Here is a 12,317-nt window from a genome sequence, read left to right on the forward strand (position 1 = left end):
GCCACACTACAATCCACTATTAAATTAAATAGGCAACCTATTGTAGGGCTGTGTGGAGGGAGGGGGGTGGTAGGTGCCTTGCATAAGGGTACTACCATGTATACTCAGTCAATCCTGGGATTTGAACCCACACGCTTCTGGTTGCAGGCTACCACCCACCAACTGCCAGCATTTGAATGGTTTTAATTCATTCATCAACATTATGTTTTTTGACCAATGTTTTGACAAATGTTACTGGTGTAGAATAGTTGTGTTTTATGGGTGTAGTGCATGATTAGGGTATCTGCATTTATTGCAAAAGGGTTGTGTTCATATTTTGTTACTCTTGAAGGGTATAAATGAATAAGATAGCAATGCTAAAGCTATTGCGAAGTGCTTTGTTAAACTTCACTGCATTTATTCACAAAAGAATGCAAAAAGAAGGTTAAAAAGAAACACAATTTATTTACTATTATCAGTATATAGATACATTGAAAAATTATAAACAGCAAAACTCATTCATAAAAATGCTCAGATTGAATAATGAATGATGAATAATAATGAATGAACATTTTAAGACTAGAAATTGACATCTGTTGGGATCTTAAATAAAAGGCATTTAGTTATTTGAAGCCATAACTGCTCTACAAAACTGCCATGTTTTAATTTAAATGCTTGACAAAAATAAAACAGCCACAAAGTTGCTGAGAGTCCACTTAAACATAAAATCACATCTTTTTCACAGAGATCTCACTTATTATCTTCTGAGTCTCTTCTTCAGAATGCTGCCCTTCCTCCCAGGTCCAGGTAGGGCCCCTGGTTATTAGAGTGTACATGCTGGGGCTGTCTGTAAATGTGCCTGAGTGGTAAATGAAAGGAGGTCCGAGGGTCCTGGCACAGGCGGAGAGGATAGGAAGGAAAGGGGTTATAGCGGGAAGGCGGAGCAGATGAGGGAAGAGCATGATCTAAAGGAGGTAGAAGGGAAGGGTGCAGTACCATGTCAGGCAGGTAGGGGGCAGCTGGATTCATCTGAGAAAAAGAGCCGATCTCAGATGGAGCAACAGGAGGATATGCATTGGAAGAGGCAGGATACTGGGAATGGGTCGGGCCTGGGGGGACAGAGTGATTTTGGAGGGCTGCATGTGGAAGATGAGAAGTTGTGGAAGCCTGTATAGGTGCGAAGGATTGTGCTGGGACTTGAGAAGGATTTGCACATTGTGGAGGAACATGAGTGAAAGAGGAGGCTGGTAGTGACTGAGGAATAGTAGCCTGGATTTGGACCATATTTGGAATAGCTGGAACACCATGAGCAGGGCCAATAGCTGGCATAGCTAGATTCTGGAGAGGATGGGGACCAGATGGGATGGAAGTTGGGAAAGAATAAGATGTGTGAGGGGGTTGAACAGAGTTAGGAATGGACCCATGGATGGCATGTGTGGGCAGAGAAGTGTTGGGATTGATTGTAGGGATGGAGATGGTTTGTGGAGGAACTGCATTTACAGAACTGGAGGAAGAATGAATGAAGGATGCAATTGTTGAATGTGTTGGGTTTTGGAAGGATGGAGAAGGGTTTAGATGAGAAGTTGATGATGGTTGAGTGGTTGTGAAAGAGCAAGCTGCTGGGGTTTGCCTAGGCAAAGAACTATGAGGATTTGGATTGTTGGGCTGCGTTGGGAAAGGAAAGGCAGTTGTGTTAGTGTTCAATTCAGATGGGGTAGTTACAGGGTTGGAATTGGGTTGCGACACAGAATGAAAAGGAAATGCCGTTTGGATTGGATTTGGATCTGGTGTGCCATTATTAGGGTTTGCCTGTGGTACCGGAGGAAAGGGGAAAGCTGTTTGTGGAATGACTTGGGATGGAGGCGTAGTGGGATCAGGGTTGTTAGAGGACTGCACTGGGGGGAAGGGGAAGGCAGTTGGTGTTGCGTCTTGGACAGAAGAGGGTGTACTGACCAAACCTCCATCAACAGCTTGGTTCTGAGCCGTGTCTATGGAAAGACTGGAAGAACAGCCGTTGATGGACTGGCAAGAAGGTGGAGGAAGAGATTGGAAGGATGGATTTGTAGGTGTCTGAGGACCTAGATGATCTTGAGATGAAAGGACAGGATGGTAAGAGGAGGAGGGTGGCAACTGAGGAGAAGAAGAGGGATGAGAGATGGAAGGATATGTAGAGCCTGGGGGAGAGGTAGAGGAAGATGTGATTGGAGAAGAGGAATTCAGGGTAGGATAGTGGGAGGAAGCTATGGAAGAATAATCTTGCAGAGGGGATGGGTCAGAATGAGAGGATGATAGATCGGGTGCCTGAGTGGAGGACACTGAGGAATAGAGGGATGAAGGCTGAGGAAGAGGCACAGGTGGGTGAGATGAGGATGTAATTGGAGGGGATGTAAACGTGGAGTATGAGGAAAGTTCCATCATTTGGGTAGACCTGGAAATAAGAAAGAGAACCAGAGAAATTGAACAATTGAACAAACGACTGTCATTCCTAGATTTTCATAGACGTCATTGGTTAACTTGCTCAAAACTTAAAACCTCAGCTTATGACCATAGATTAAGCTAGTGTATAAATATTTGTAGGTGTGCACTGCTCACCCATGAAGCAATCCATTGTTCACTTCATTATCTGAAGTTGCCTGAGGTTGGTTCTCTCTGGAATCAGGAATCTCTGAGATCTCGGGTATCTGGGTCATCTGGGAACCCAGAAATTCTTGCCCAGAGTTGTGCTGCTGTTCTGTCTGCTCTGAGTAAGATGCCACATCAGTGCAGTAGCCTGAATCAGGTAATGGCAGAGTGGTACTCTGCAGTACCATAGTCTGTGATAGGACCTCTGTGGAATCACATGGGTCACATGACTCTGAAGGCAAGACAAGAAAAACACTGAGTTAGAAATGATCACTCTGTGTTTGGATTTTATTTTGGATATTCCTAAGTGAGTTTAGTTACCTATGTCGAGAGGTTCCTCTTGATAGGGCTGTTTCCTCTTCTGCCTTGCCTCTCTTTGCCTGAAAGAAATAAGGATAGAGTTTATAATGCCGATTTTCCATTCTCCTGTTCTTGCACAGATTATGTGTCCACTGATTAAAACTTACTTTTTGCAGTTCATTCCATTTTCCCTGAAGCCCTTGGCAAATGGATTGGAATTGATCTTCAGCTCAGTTATCTAAAAACATACAGAGATTTACAATTCACACTGTTACTGAGAAGCAGTGTCAAGTTGTGTTGATATTCTATACAAGTTTGTCCTGTGTTCGTTCACTTGACCCTGCAGAGTTAATCCACACACTGAATAAGAAGAGTTTTAGTGCCTTAATTTTCATATATGTTTCACCTTGTTGTTCTGGTAGGCTGTAACAGTGATGAACTGGGTCTCTGGGAAGGTGAAGGAATGTTGAGCTCCTCCCCACATCAGCACATCTCTGGCCTCAATCACATGCACCCGTGGCTGGTACTTGTGCAAAGAGTGGAGAATGATCTGATCGACAGAGATTAAGCGGGAAAATATTTACACAACCATTCAAAAGTTTAGAAGCACCTTTCAAAGTTTTGGAATCAATGTTTTCAATAATGTTAAACAATATTTTATTGCAAATACATGTATATCCCCTATATACCCTATAATTTCACAGGTTTTGAGTAAACAGCAAAAAAAAATAAATCTTACATGTGTTCAAAATAATTAAGAGAGCTGTTGATGATTCCATAATAATGGAGAAAGCTGTATAGCATATAGAATAAGTTATAATAACATGCATTTCCAAAATGCCTCGTATTGAAAAGTAGTAATCAAATCTCAAGGTTTTTAGGAATCAATTAGACACTTATAGCATATTATTTATTATTTATCCTGGTTATCCTGGTTTCTAGTATTCCAATAAACACTATAAGTTATTACTGAATAAAATAGCAAAAACTATTAATATAAATGTTACCCAAAATGCAAAGAAAGGCACTGTGTATCTCTGATGTGATGATATGGATCCTCGAGGATCATAATTGATTTGTGCATTTTTGATTTGAAAGCTTTCCATTATTTGCACAGAGAAAAACATGCAGGTGAAGCACTGTGCACACTTACGTGTCCTTGTGTGTCCAGTGTGTTGTTGGTGAGTTTGGCTCGGTGGAAGGATATAGTGCGGTTCTGCCAGTGTTCTCCGGTTGCAGGAGAGTCGGGGTGAATGAAAACTCGGTCCGGAAGCCGGGCCTCGGCCCCACCTACCACCTGCCAGCTGTCGTCTTGGAAACGGTAGCGGGAGGAGTCTACGGGTACAATGTCTAACAGAAGAATGTAACGCAGAGACGGGTTCAAGCCTGACAGTTTCACCTTCAGCGGGGGGAACATCCGTCTGATGGAGAAATACAGGAAAAGATATTTATATATATATATTTATATATATTTTCAAGAAATGCAGTGTTCCCAGGAAAGAGAAGCATTTGGGGTCAATTAAAGGAATTAAGTTACACTGATTTACTGATCAATTCTGAACAATAATCAAAAATGCACTACCTGCCCTTCTTGGTGATGATCATTTCAGTGCCAACAGTGGTAAACTGTTTCCATAGCGATGCATCCTCCAGCTCCATCTTCACAGTGTCCTGACCTTTGCCAGAAGTCTCTCTGTTTGGAGGGGGTGGGGCTAGAAGGTGAGGGGGCAGGCTTCGGGCCACCATGTCACATGATGGCGGGTACAGGGGCACATGGGCTGGGGGCTCTCGATCTGCAGGACAGTAAAATGACGACATGTCAGTGGAAGTGGTGTTAGCAGTTTGTGTGATCCAAACAGAACTACAACCAAAGTTTGAAACTAAAAGAGTCCAGTACAGTTAACTTGACCCATCAGCTAATTATCACACCCTTGAATCTGGTCATTTACAGGAGCTCCCTAAGTTGTTCACATAAGCAGTGAACAGAGCACTCCCTGATAATATCTGTGGAACATTGGTTTAAAGAGGCAGTGATGCATAATTTGAAAGTAATAACTGATCGTAAACAATGTTCAATAAGGTATGCGGTCACTTCTTGGCCAAAATAAAAATATACAGCTATTTCAAATGGGGAATAAAGCTGTTGTCTATATTCTACTGCTGTCAAAATAGATCCTCTGATCACATTTGAGTATGCAGTGTATTTATGAATGGTAATTCTCAATTACACCAACATGAAAGTCCAACAGTTTAAACAGAAATGAATTTCCCTCCAAGATATGCCACAAACTGAGCCCAGTAGATTAAGAAGAAATGCACACATTTACTAGACATCTAAAGTGGAATTCCACTGATTTTTAAAAATGATAGCATAATTAAATCAGTATGATGTAAACAAAGTCATTCAGAGTGGTTTGGTGTGAAACGCTCTGTTCTAGAGAAACTTACTGAGTCAGAATTGTTCACAGTGGTGGTGATAGGAACCAGACGTCCACCTCTAAAAGCTCCCTCACAGAAAGTTACTACATGAAATGGTTACAAATACCCTGCTTGATATCTGAGACACAGCTTTATGACATGTTTGACACAAGATTTTGGCCTAAAATGTATTTTTCAAACCTATTCTTGGCAGAGATGCACATGCATCGTGTTGTGGGGCAAAATAGTCCCCAAAGAGAACTTATTATTTCAGATTTTCCACTATTTCCCATCATCAACATTCCATATAGACTCAGAAGACTCGTGTAGGTTCACTGGTGGTTCTGGATAGTAAATAAAATGTCTATATTTGTGTTGTAGCCATAGTGATGCCTGGTTCCTATCACCACCACTGTAAAGGAATCTGAGTCTCCACAGTCTTAAAAAAAGATGGTTCCTCAAGGGTTCTTTAGTAAAGAATATGGTTATATATGGAACCATGAACACTCAAAGAACCCTTTGCATGATTAAAAGGTTCTTTGCATCATGAAATGGTTCTTCAGATTAATGGAGAATGTGCTGTAGATGGTTTTATTAAGAATCATTCAGAAAAGCACCAAAAAGGGTTCTTCTATTGTGATAATGTCAAGCTTGTAACAATAGAAGAACCCTTTTTGGTGCCATCTACAGCACATTCTCCATTAATCTGAAGAACCATTTCACCATGCAAAGAACCCTTTAATCATGCAAAGTGGTCTTTAATTTTTCATAGTTCCATACAGAACCATAGAATTAAAGAACCCTTGAAGAACCATTTTTTAAGTCTGTACAAGCAACCATTTCACACCAAACCACTCTGAATTCACCTTTAATGTCTTTCCATATTTATTAATTAAGTGCTTCATATCGGCGTCGCTCTCTCTTACCTCGGTAGTAGCAGTCTCCGAGTCTGGGGCCAAGGGCCAAACTGGGGTACATGTCCACTCCCAGCATGCTTTTAAGTTACAGTGCTTCTTCAATCTTCTTCTGAGTTCAGTGTTGGATCTTCTTACTGAGGAATTAACTGACCGAACGTTTTAACATGGCTTTGGCATCAGTGGCCTTTGCTTCTTCTGTCCTCAGTCGTCTTCTGGTTGCATTTCTTCTAACGCCAGTTGCTCCTTGCTCTCTCTGTTATATAGGTGAGTGTGAGCTACCAAATGGTGAAGTCTTCACACTCCCTCCCTCTCCTTCTGTCTCGGTCAGGCCTGTAGGCCCCACACTCCTGGCCTTCGCATACGGCCTAAACAAACACACAGGCACACAGTTACATGCTTGAACGTATGTCGCTGTTGTCGGAAGAAAACCTCGTATCTCCGTTTTTGTCGTTTTTCAGTTTTTGACATAATTTGAAAATGCTTGTTGCCCTTTACATTGTGTGTAAATTTCATGATGAATGGACCAAAAGAAACGACCCAAAATTACTTGGAAAATGTTCTGGTTCCATTGACTTACATTAAAAATAAAGTAGGTTTTTTCCTTCTCCTGTAAAGTTACCATTTTGGACAACAGCGATATGCTGGCTATAATTCTAATGTGAAATCCTGCATCTACGCTGGTAATCTCTTAAATTTTATCAAGTTTAGCTGCGGATTAGCATGTAGCTACTCGACTACACTGATGTTCCACACTAAGTATGTTTATTAGTGGTATCTTTAAAAGATCATCCCCCTGGAATTATAAGGTTCTGTCTGCATTCTGAGCAGTTTTAAGATACTGAGCCTCAAAGATGTTGCATTCCAAATAAATGCACCCTAAATTTATTCTAAATGTACAAAATCAAAATCCTGGAACAGGTCAAATGCAGATAGAACCTTCTAATCCTAAAAACTCATTTTCCGCTTGGAGTTATGAGGTTCTATCTGACAAAACATGAAAAAAAGTCATGATTTTTAAGGAACACAAACAGTTTCTACTCATAATTTATTTTAAAACATAAAAATTAGTGTATCAGAGAGTCTTCATGATCAGAAAGTTAACTTTAATGCTTTGACATTTTTATGACATTTATTTGTATTATTATTTTTTTTTATGACGTTTATTCCTTGTTTTAGGACAAATCATCTTTTTCTGAGTCATAAAAGCATTGCAGATTATGTTTAAAGCTCAGTGCTAAATATTCTGTCCAGTGCAGAGGTCAGTTTTAGGTAGGAAGGTTTAAGTGTCATTTAGGTCAGACAGCAACCAGCTACTGTAATAAACAGTCCCAGCAGGTCAGTGCAGCAGGTCAGTCTAAAGATGAGCCAAAATGTTTTATTTTGGGAGAAATAAGGAAAAGAAAAGATGGATGAATTAATTTAATTAATGTTTATGTTGTAATTAAGACCCACCAATTCAAATGTTTATTATTTAATAATATTTAGGGCTTAATATTTATAAGATTTTAGACCATCAGACTTTTTATAGAGCTGTAATAAGACAGGCAGAGTTTCAGCAACATGTTTTCATATTTCATAAAGTTTTATAACCTTTTCCCGAAGTCGCTGAGCAGAGCGGCAAGACAGCACAAGAACCTGATTGGTCCTTTTGTGTGCATTCGAAATGCTGATTGGCTCACAGATAGAACCTTATGTAACTAAGTTAGAGTTTGAGTTTGGAGACAGAACCTTTTTGTTTTCTAGATAAAGAGTCTAAGAATATGTGGCAAAAATGTCAAATAGAACCTCATAATTCCAAGACGAGATGCTTCTCAGGGATAATGTCCCACATTCTGGAACTCAGGTCTGTACCTGATTGATTAACTCTGAATTCGTGTCCATCCATCCATCATCCAAACTGCTTATCCTTCTGGGTCGCGGTGGGGTGCTGGAGCCTATCCCAGCTGTCATTGGGTGGAAGGCAGGATACACCCTGGACAGGTCGCCAGTCCATCGCAGGGCAGACAGACAGACATACACAGTCACACACACTCACACCTGGGGGCAATTTAGCATGTCCAATTGGCCTGACTGCATGTTTTTGGACTGTGGGAGGAAACCGGAGTACCCAGAGGAAACCCACGCAGACACGGGGAGAACAGGCAAACTCCACACAGAAATGACCCTGGTCACCCGGCCGGGAATCGAACGCAGGCCCTTCTTGCTGTGAGGCGACAGCGCTACCCACTGCGCCACCGTGCCGCCCCTGAATTCGTGTCATTCTGCCCATATTAGGAGCTTCAGATCTGTGAAAAATAAAGCCTGTTTTAATTTTATTTAAACTCCTAATGGTAGAAAGCAAAAGCTGATGTTTTGCTGTTTGGGCCCTGCTGGAAAAACCCACAGCAACCTTTAAGTTTTGGTCCTCTTGTGTGTTTTGTAATGTGTTTTGGCTTTTCTACTGGGTTGATATCACAGTGTAAAGGATCCTTATGGTTTAACAGGTAACCAGCAGCTGAGCCTAAATGCATTTAATGGTTTCCCAATGGGATCTACAGGAAACTAGTGCTCTATATTGGAAACCATTAAGCTAATTCCTATTAAAAAGCAAATTCATTGGGTTTTAATCCTAATAGTTTCTAATGGTTCATCAGGGGGCACTTTCCCTCTGAATGTCACCAGATCTTCTGGACTATGAGGTCATTAATGAGCCAAAATATGAATACTGTCACATGCACGCTACAAACATATAATGACATCATAAGACTGACCTCACCAGAATAGCCCACACAGACCTGCAGACTCTGTCCAGTGCGGTAGTTCAGAGGTGTTTGGCAGTTTCAGGCTGCAGTTTGAACAGCTGGTGTTGGTGAATAACAGTGTTGAGGTTCAATAGTAGACTTACTGCCATAGGACGTCATTAGCTTTGAGTGTTAGCTTGCAAGTAGCTTCAATGTATGAAACACACAAACCCAGAATGAGGCCATAACAAAATTAATATCCAGAATGAAGAACAAAGCTGCAATGAAATAAATATCCAGAAAGAAATTATAACTAAATTAATGTCTAGAATGAAGGTACAATAAAATTAAGTTCTAATAAAACTCATTTATAGTATGAAGTTCCATTAAAAAAATCCAGAATGGCTCATAAATCAAAACCGGTGATCAGATGTCCAGCTGGATAACTGACCAAACATTTTTGTAAATATATAATTACAATATATTATTTAACATTTAACAACCTCCCAAAGTAGCTCGTCCTTCAATCAGTGAAATGAGACATACTAAAACTACATCTATCTGTCTGGTGTCTAACATTTGAATCCTCTCTAAAGGAAGATGGTTCTTCAAGGGTTCTTTAGTAAAGAAAATGGCTCTATATACAATCATGAACACTCAGAGAACTCTTTGCATGATTAAATGGTTCTTTGCATCAAGAAACGGTTCTTCAGATTGATGGAGAATGTGCTGTAGATGGTTCTATACAGAAGCTTTTTGAAAAGTGTTCTACATAACACTCAAAAGGGTTGTTCTATTGTTACGATGTCAAGCTTGTAACAGTAGAGGAACCCTTTTGGGTGCTATATAGAACCATATTGCTGTAGTCAGAACAAAACCTTGTATCTCCAAAATGGCAATTTTACAGGAGAATGAAAAAACCTACTTCACTTTTAATGTAAGTCAATGGAACCGGAATGTTTTCCAAGTCATTTTGGGCCGTTTCTTTTGGTCCATTCATCATAAGATTTACACACAATGTAAAGGACAACAGGCAGTTTCAAATTATGTCAAAAACTGAAAAACAACAAAAATGGAGATACGAGGTTTTGTTCCAACAATAGTGAAATACAGCACATTCTCCATCAATATGAAGAACCATTCCATGATGCAAAGCACCCTTAAATCATGCGAAGGGTTCTTTGAGTGTGCATGGTTCTATACAGAACTATTTTCATTACTAAATAACCCTTAAGATCGACATTGTGCAAGCTACCGCATATAAAACAACATTAATGAGTAAGATGATAGATGATTCCTATGTTTTGAATGATATTGTAAGCAGTGTTCTAATGATAAACAGCTTCTCTCTCTCTCTCTCTCTCTCTCTCTCTCTCTCCCTCTCTCTCAGCGGGAGGTGTGGATGGAGGGCAGGCTTTTGCAGGTGGAAACCTGTGACACACACAGTTTGGTCTTACTGCTGCAGTTTGGTCTTCTAGATAAACACAACAACTCAGACAAAATGCACCCACATGGCTCGGAAACAGCCTTACAACAACACTGAGCTGTGGAATAACAACCAGCAGGACCCCTGCGCACACGGCCAGAGCCGACAGCGGCCTGTTCGGTCAGGAATGAGAAACTGTGTGTATTTTACTCTTCTCAGTAATACACTGTGCTTTTTAATACACACTTTTGGGTCTATTTCATTAGCGTTCCTGAGTAATCAATGACCTGAATTTAGATCTTAAAGGTCCAAATCAAATGAGCACACTAAAAGGCCTTTACTTATCCTCTTGGTATTTATTTATTCTTTAAATTATCTTTAAATTATGATTTATTCTTCTGTTTTCTCCTTGCATCTACCTTCTTCTCAGAGACACATGTCTTTTTCAGGTCTTTTCTTTTTAGGGGTCCAAGCACTTAGTGCTTAATTTATGCATTATTAGCCATTTGCAAAACCATTTATCTGTTACTCTCTTGAAAATAAAGGTGCTGAATGGAACCAAAAACTCTGTATATGGTCACCTTGTATCTTCATTTTTCATGAATCATCATGTTCTCAAAATAATGTGAAAACACATTGTCCTTTTACATTGTGTAAAAAAATCATGATGACTGGACCAATTAAAAAGGGTCTAAAGGCCTATATATACATTAAAGGGGAATTCCACCAATTTTTTAAAATTTTCTGCTTAATTAAATGTTTAATGTGTAAACAGAGTGGTTCAGAGTGGTTCAGAGTGGTTTGGTGTGAAACGCTCTGCTCTAGAGAAACTTAGCAAGTCAGAATTGTTTACAGTGGTGGTGATAGGAACCAGACGTCTGAAGAGTTTAGTGCCTCTAAAAGCTGCCTGATGCCTCAAATTTTCTGCCTGTTGATTGCAATACACTAAGATTTTGGTATTTGCTAAAATTATTTTTAAAAAATAATTGGTGGAGGGATACATGCAGGGTGTTGTGAGGTAAAATAGTCCCCAAAGAAAACTTATTATTTCAGATTTTCCACTATTTACTATCATCATCCTTACATATAAACTCAGAAGACTCGTGTAGGTTCACTGGTGGTTCTGGATAGTAAATAAAATGTTTGTGTTGTAGTCATGGCGACCCCTGGTTCCACCATACCAAAACGCTCGGAATCTCTCTGTTTACATCTCAACCACTGAATTATGCAGAATTTCTGAAAATCCAGTCAAATTTCCTGTTATCTTACATAAAAAAGTATGTATATAACATGTATATATGTATGTATTTTCCAGTTTAGCATTTCAGAGAGAGTTTTGGTCTGACATTGATGATGTGCTCGCTCTTTTGAACTAAATGGCTTGTTGTTGTTTATTGTTTATTCTGGTCCTTGTTTATAATAAATAAATACACATATAGAAATAAATAAAAAAACAAGGTCTTAAATTAATACGAGAGACAAACAAAACAAAACAAAAAATATTGACCGAAAAGCTGTGGGCTGAAGCTTAAGCTTATTTTGCCTCCCACATATTCTAATAGACAATTTCAATAAGATCACAAATAATTGTTTTAGTGCAAGAAGTTCGATCGGCAGTGAAAGCCTCCTACAGACGTAACCCCTGGTCTTCGGTCAGCGCCTCCGACAGCAGGGCTTCGAATCTGTTGTTGTAGTTGCTGTTTTTGTTTGGCACCTGAAGTGGGGGATGAAAGCCAGACTGGGAGAGAGGAGGAAGTGGAGGTGTGAACGCTCCTCCTCCTGAAGTCTGTCCCAGGGAGGTGCTGGGGTCATTACTCCCCAGCATGGGTGTATGGGGGGGCGTTGTGTTAGGCGTAATGACCTTTAATGTGTTTATGAGTGGACAGGTGTGTAGCAGTAGCAGTACGGACACGCTCATCTACATTAGTGGTAATG

General features: G+C 40.1%; 1 protein-coding gene across 1 annotated transcript; it reads right to left on the minus strand.

Annotated features, from left to right (window-relative positions):
- Positions 1 to 756: 756 nt before the first annotated feature.
- tbx6 (T-box transcription factor 6) lies at positions 757 to 8,189 on the minus strand. The gene is made up of 9 exons (XM_036571657.1): positions 8,088 to 8,189; positions 6,246 to 6,601; positions 4,484 to 4,694; positions 4,055 to 4,322; positions 3,308 to 3,451; positions 3,069 to 3,139; positions 2,923 to 2,981; positions 2,572 to 2,833; positions 757 to 2,407 (listed from the first exon to the last, which is right to left on the minus strand). The coding sequence occupies exons 2-9, from the start codon at positions 6,310 to 6,312 to the stop codon at positions 757 to 759; spliced, it is 2,733 nt and encodes a 910-aa protein (XP_036427550.1). The 5' UTR covers positions 6,313 to 6,601; positions 8,088 to 8,189.
- Between the last annotated feature and the right edge of the window lie 4,128 nt (positions 8,190 to 12,317).

This window comes from Colossoma macropomum, unplaced genomic scaffold (genome assembly GCF_904425465.1).
Source record: "Colossoma macropomum unplaced genomic scaffold, Colossoma_macropomum, whole genome shotgun sequence".
In the NCBI taxonomy this organism is placed as follows: Eukaryota; Metazoa; Chordata; class Actinopteri; order Characiformes; family Serrasalmidae; genus Colossoma; species Colossoma macropomum.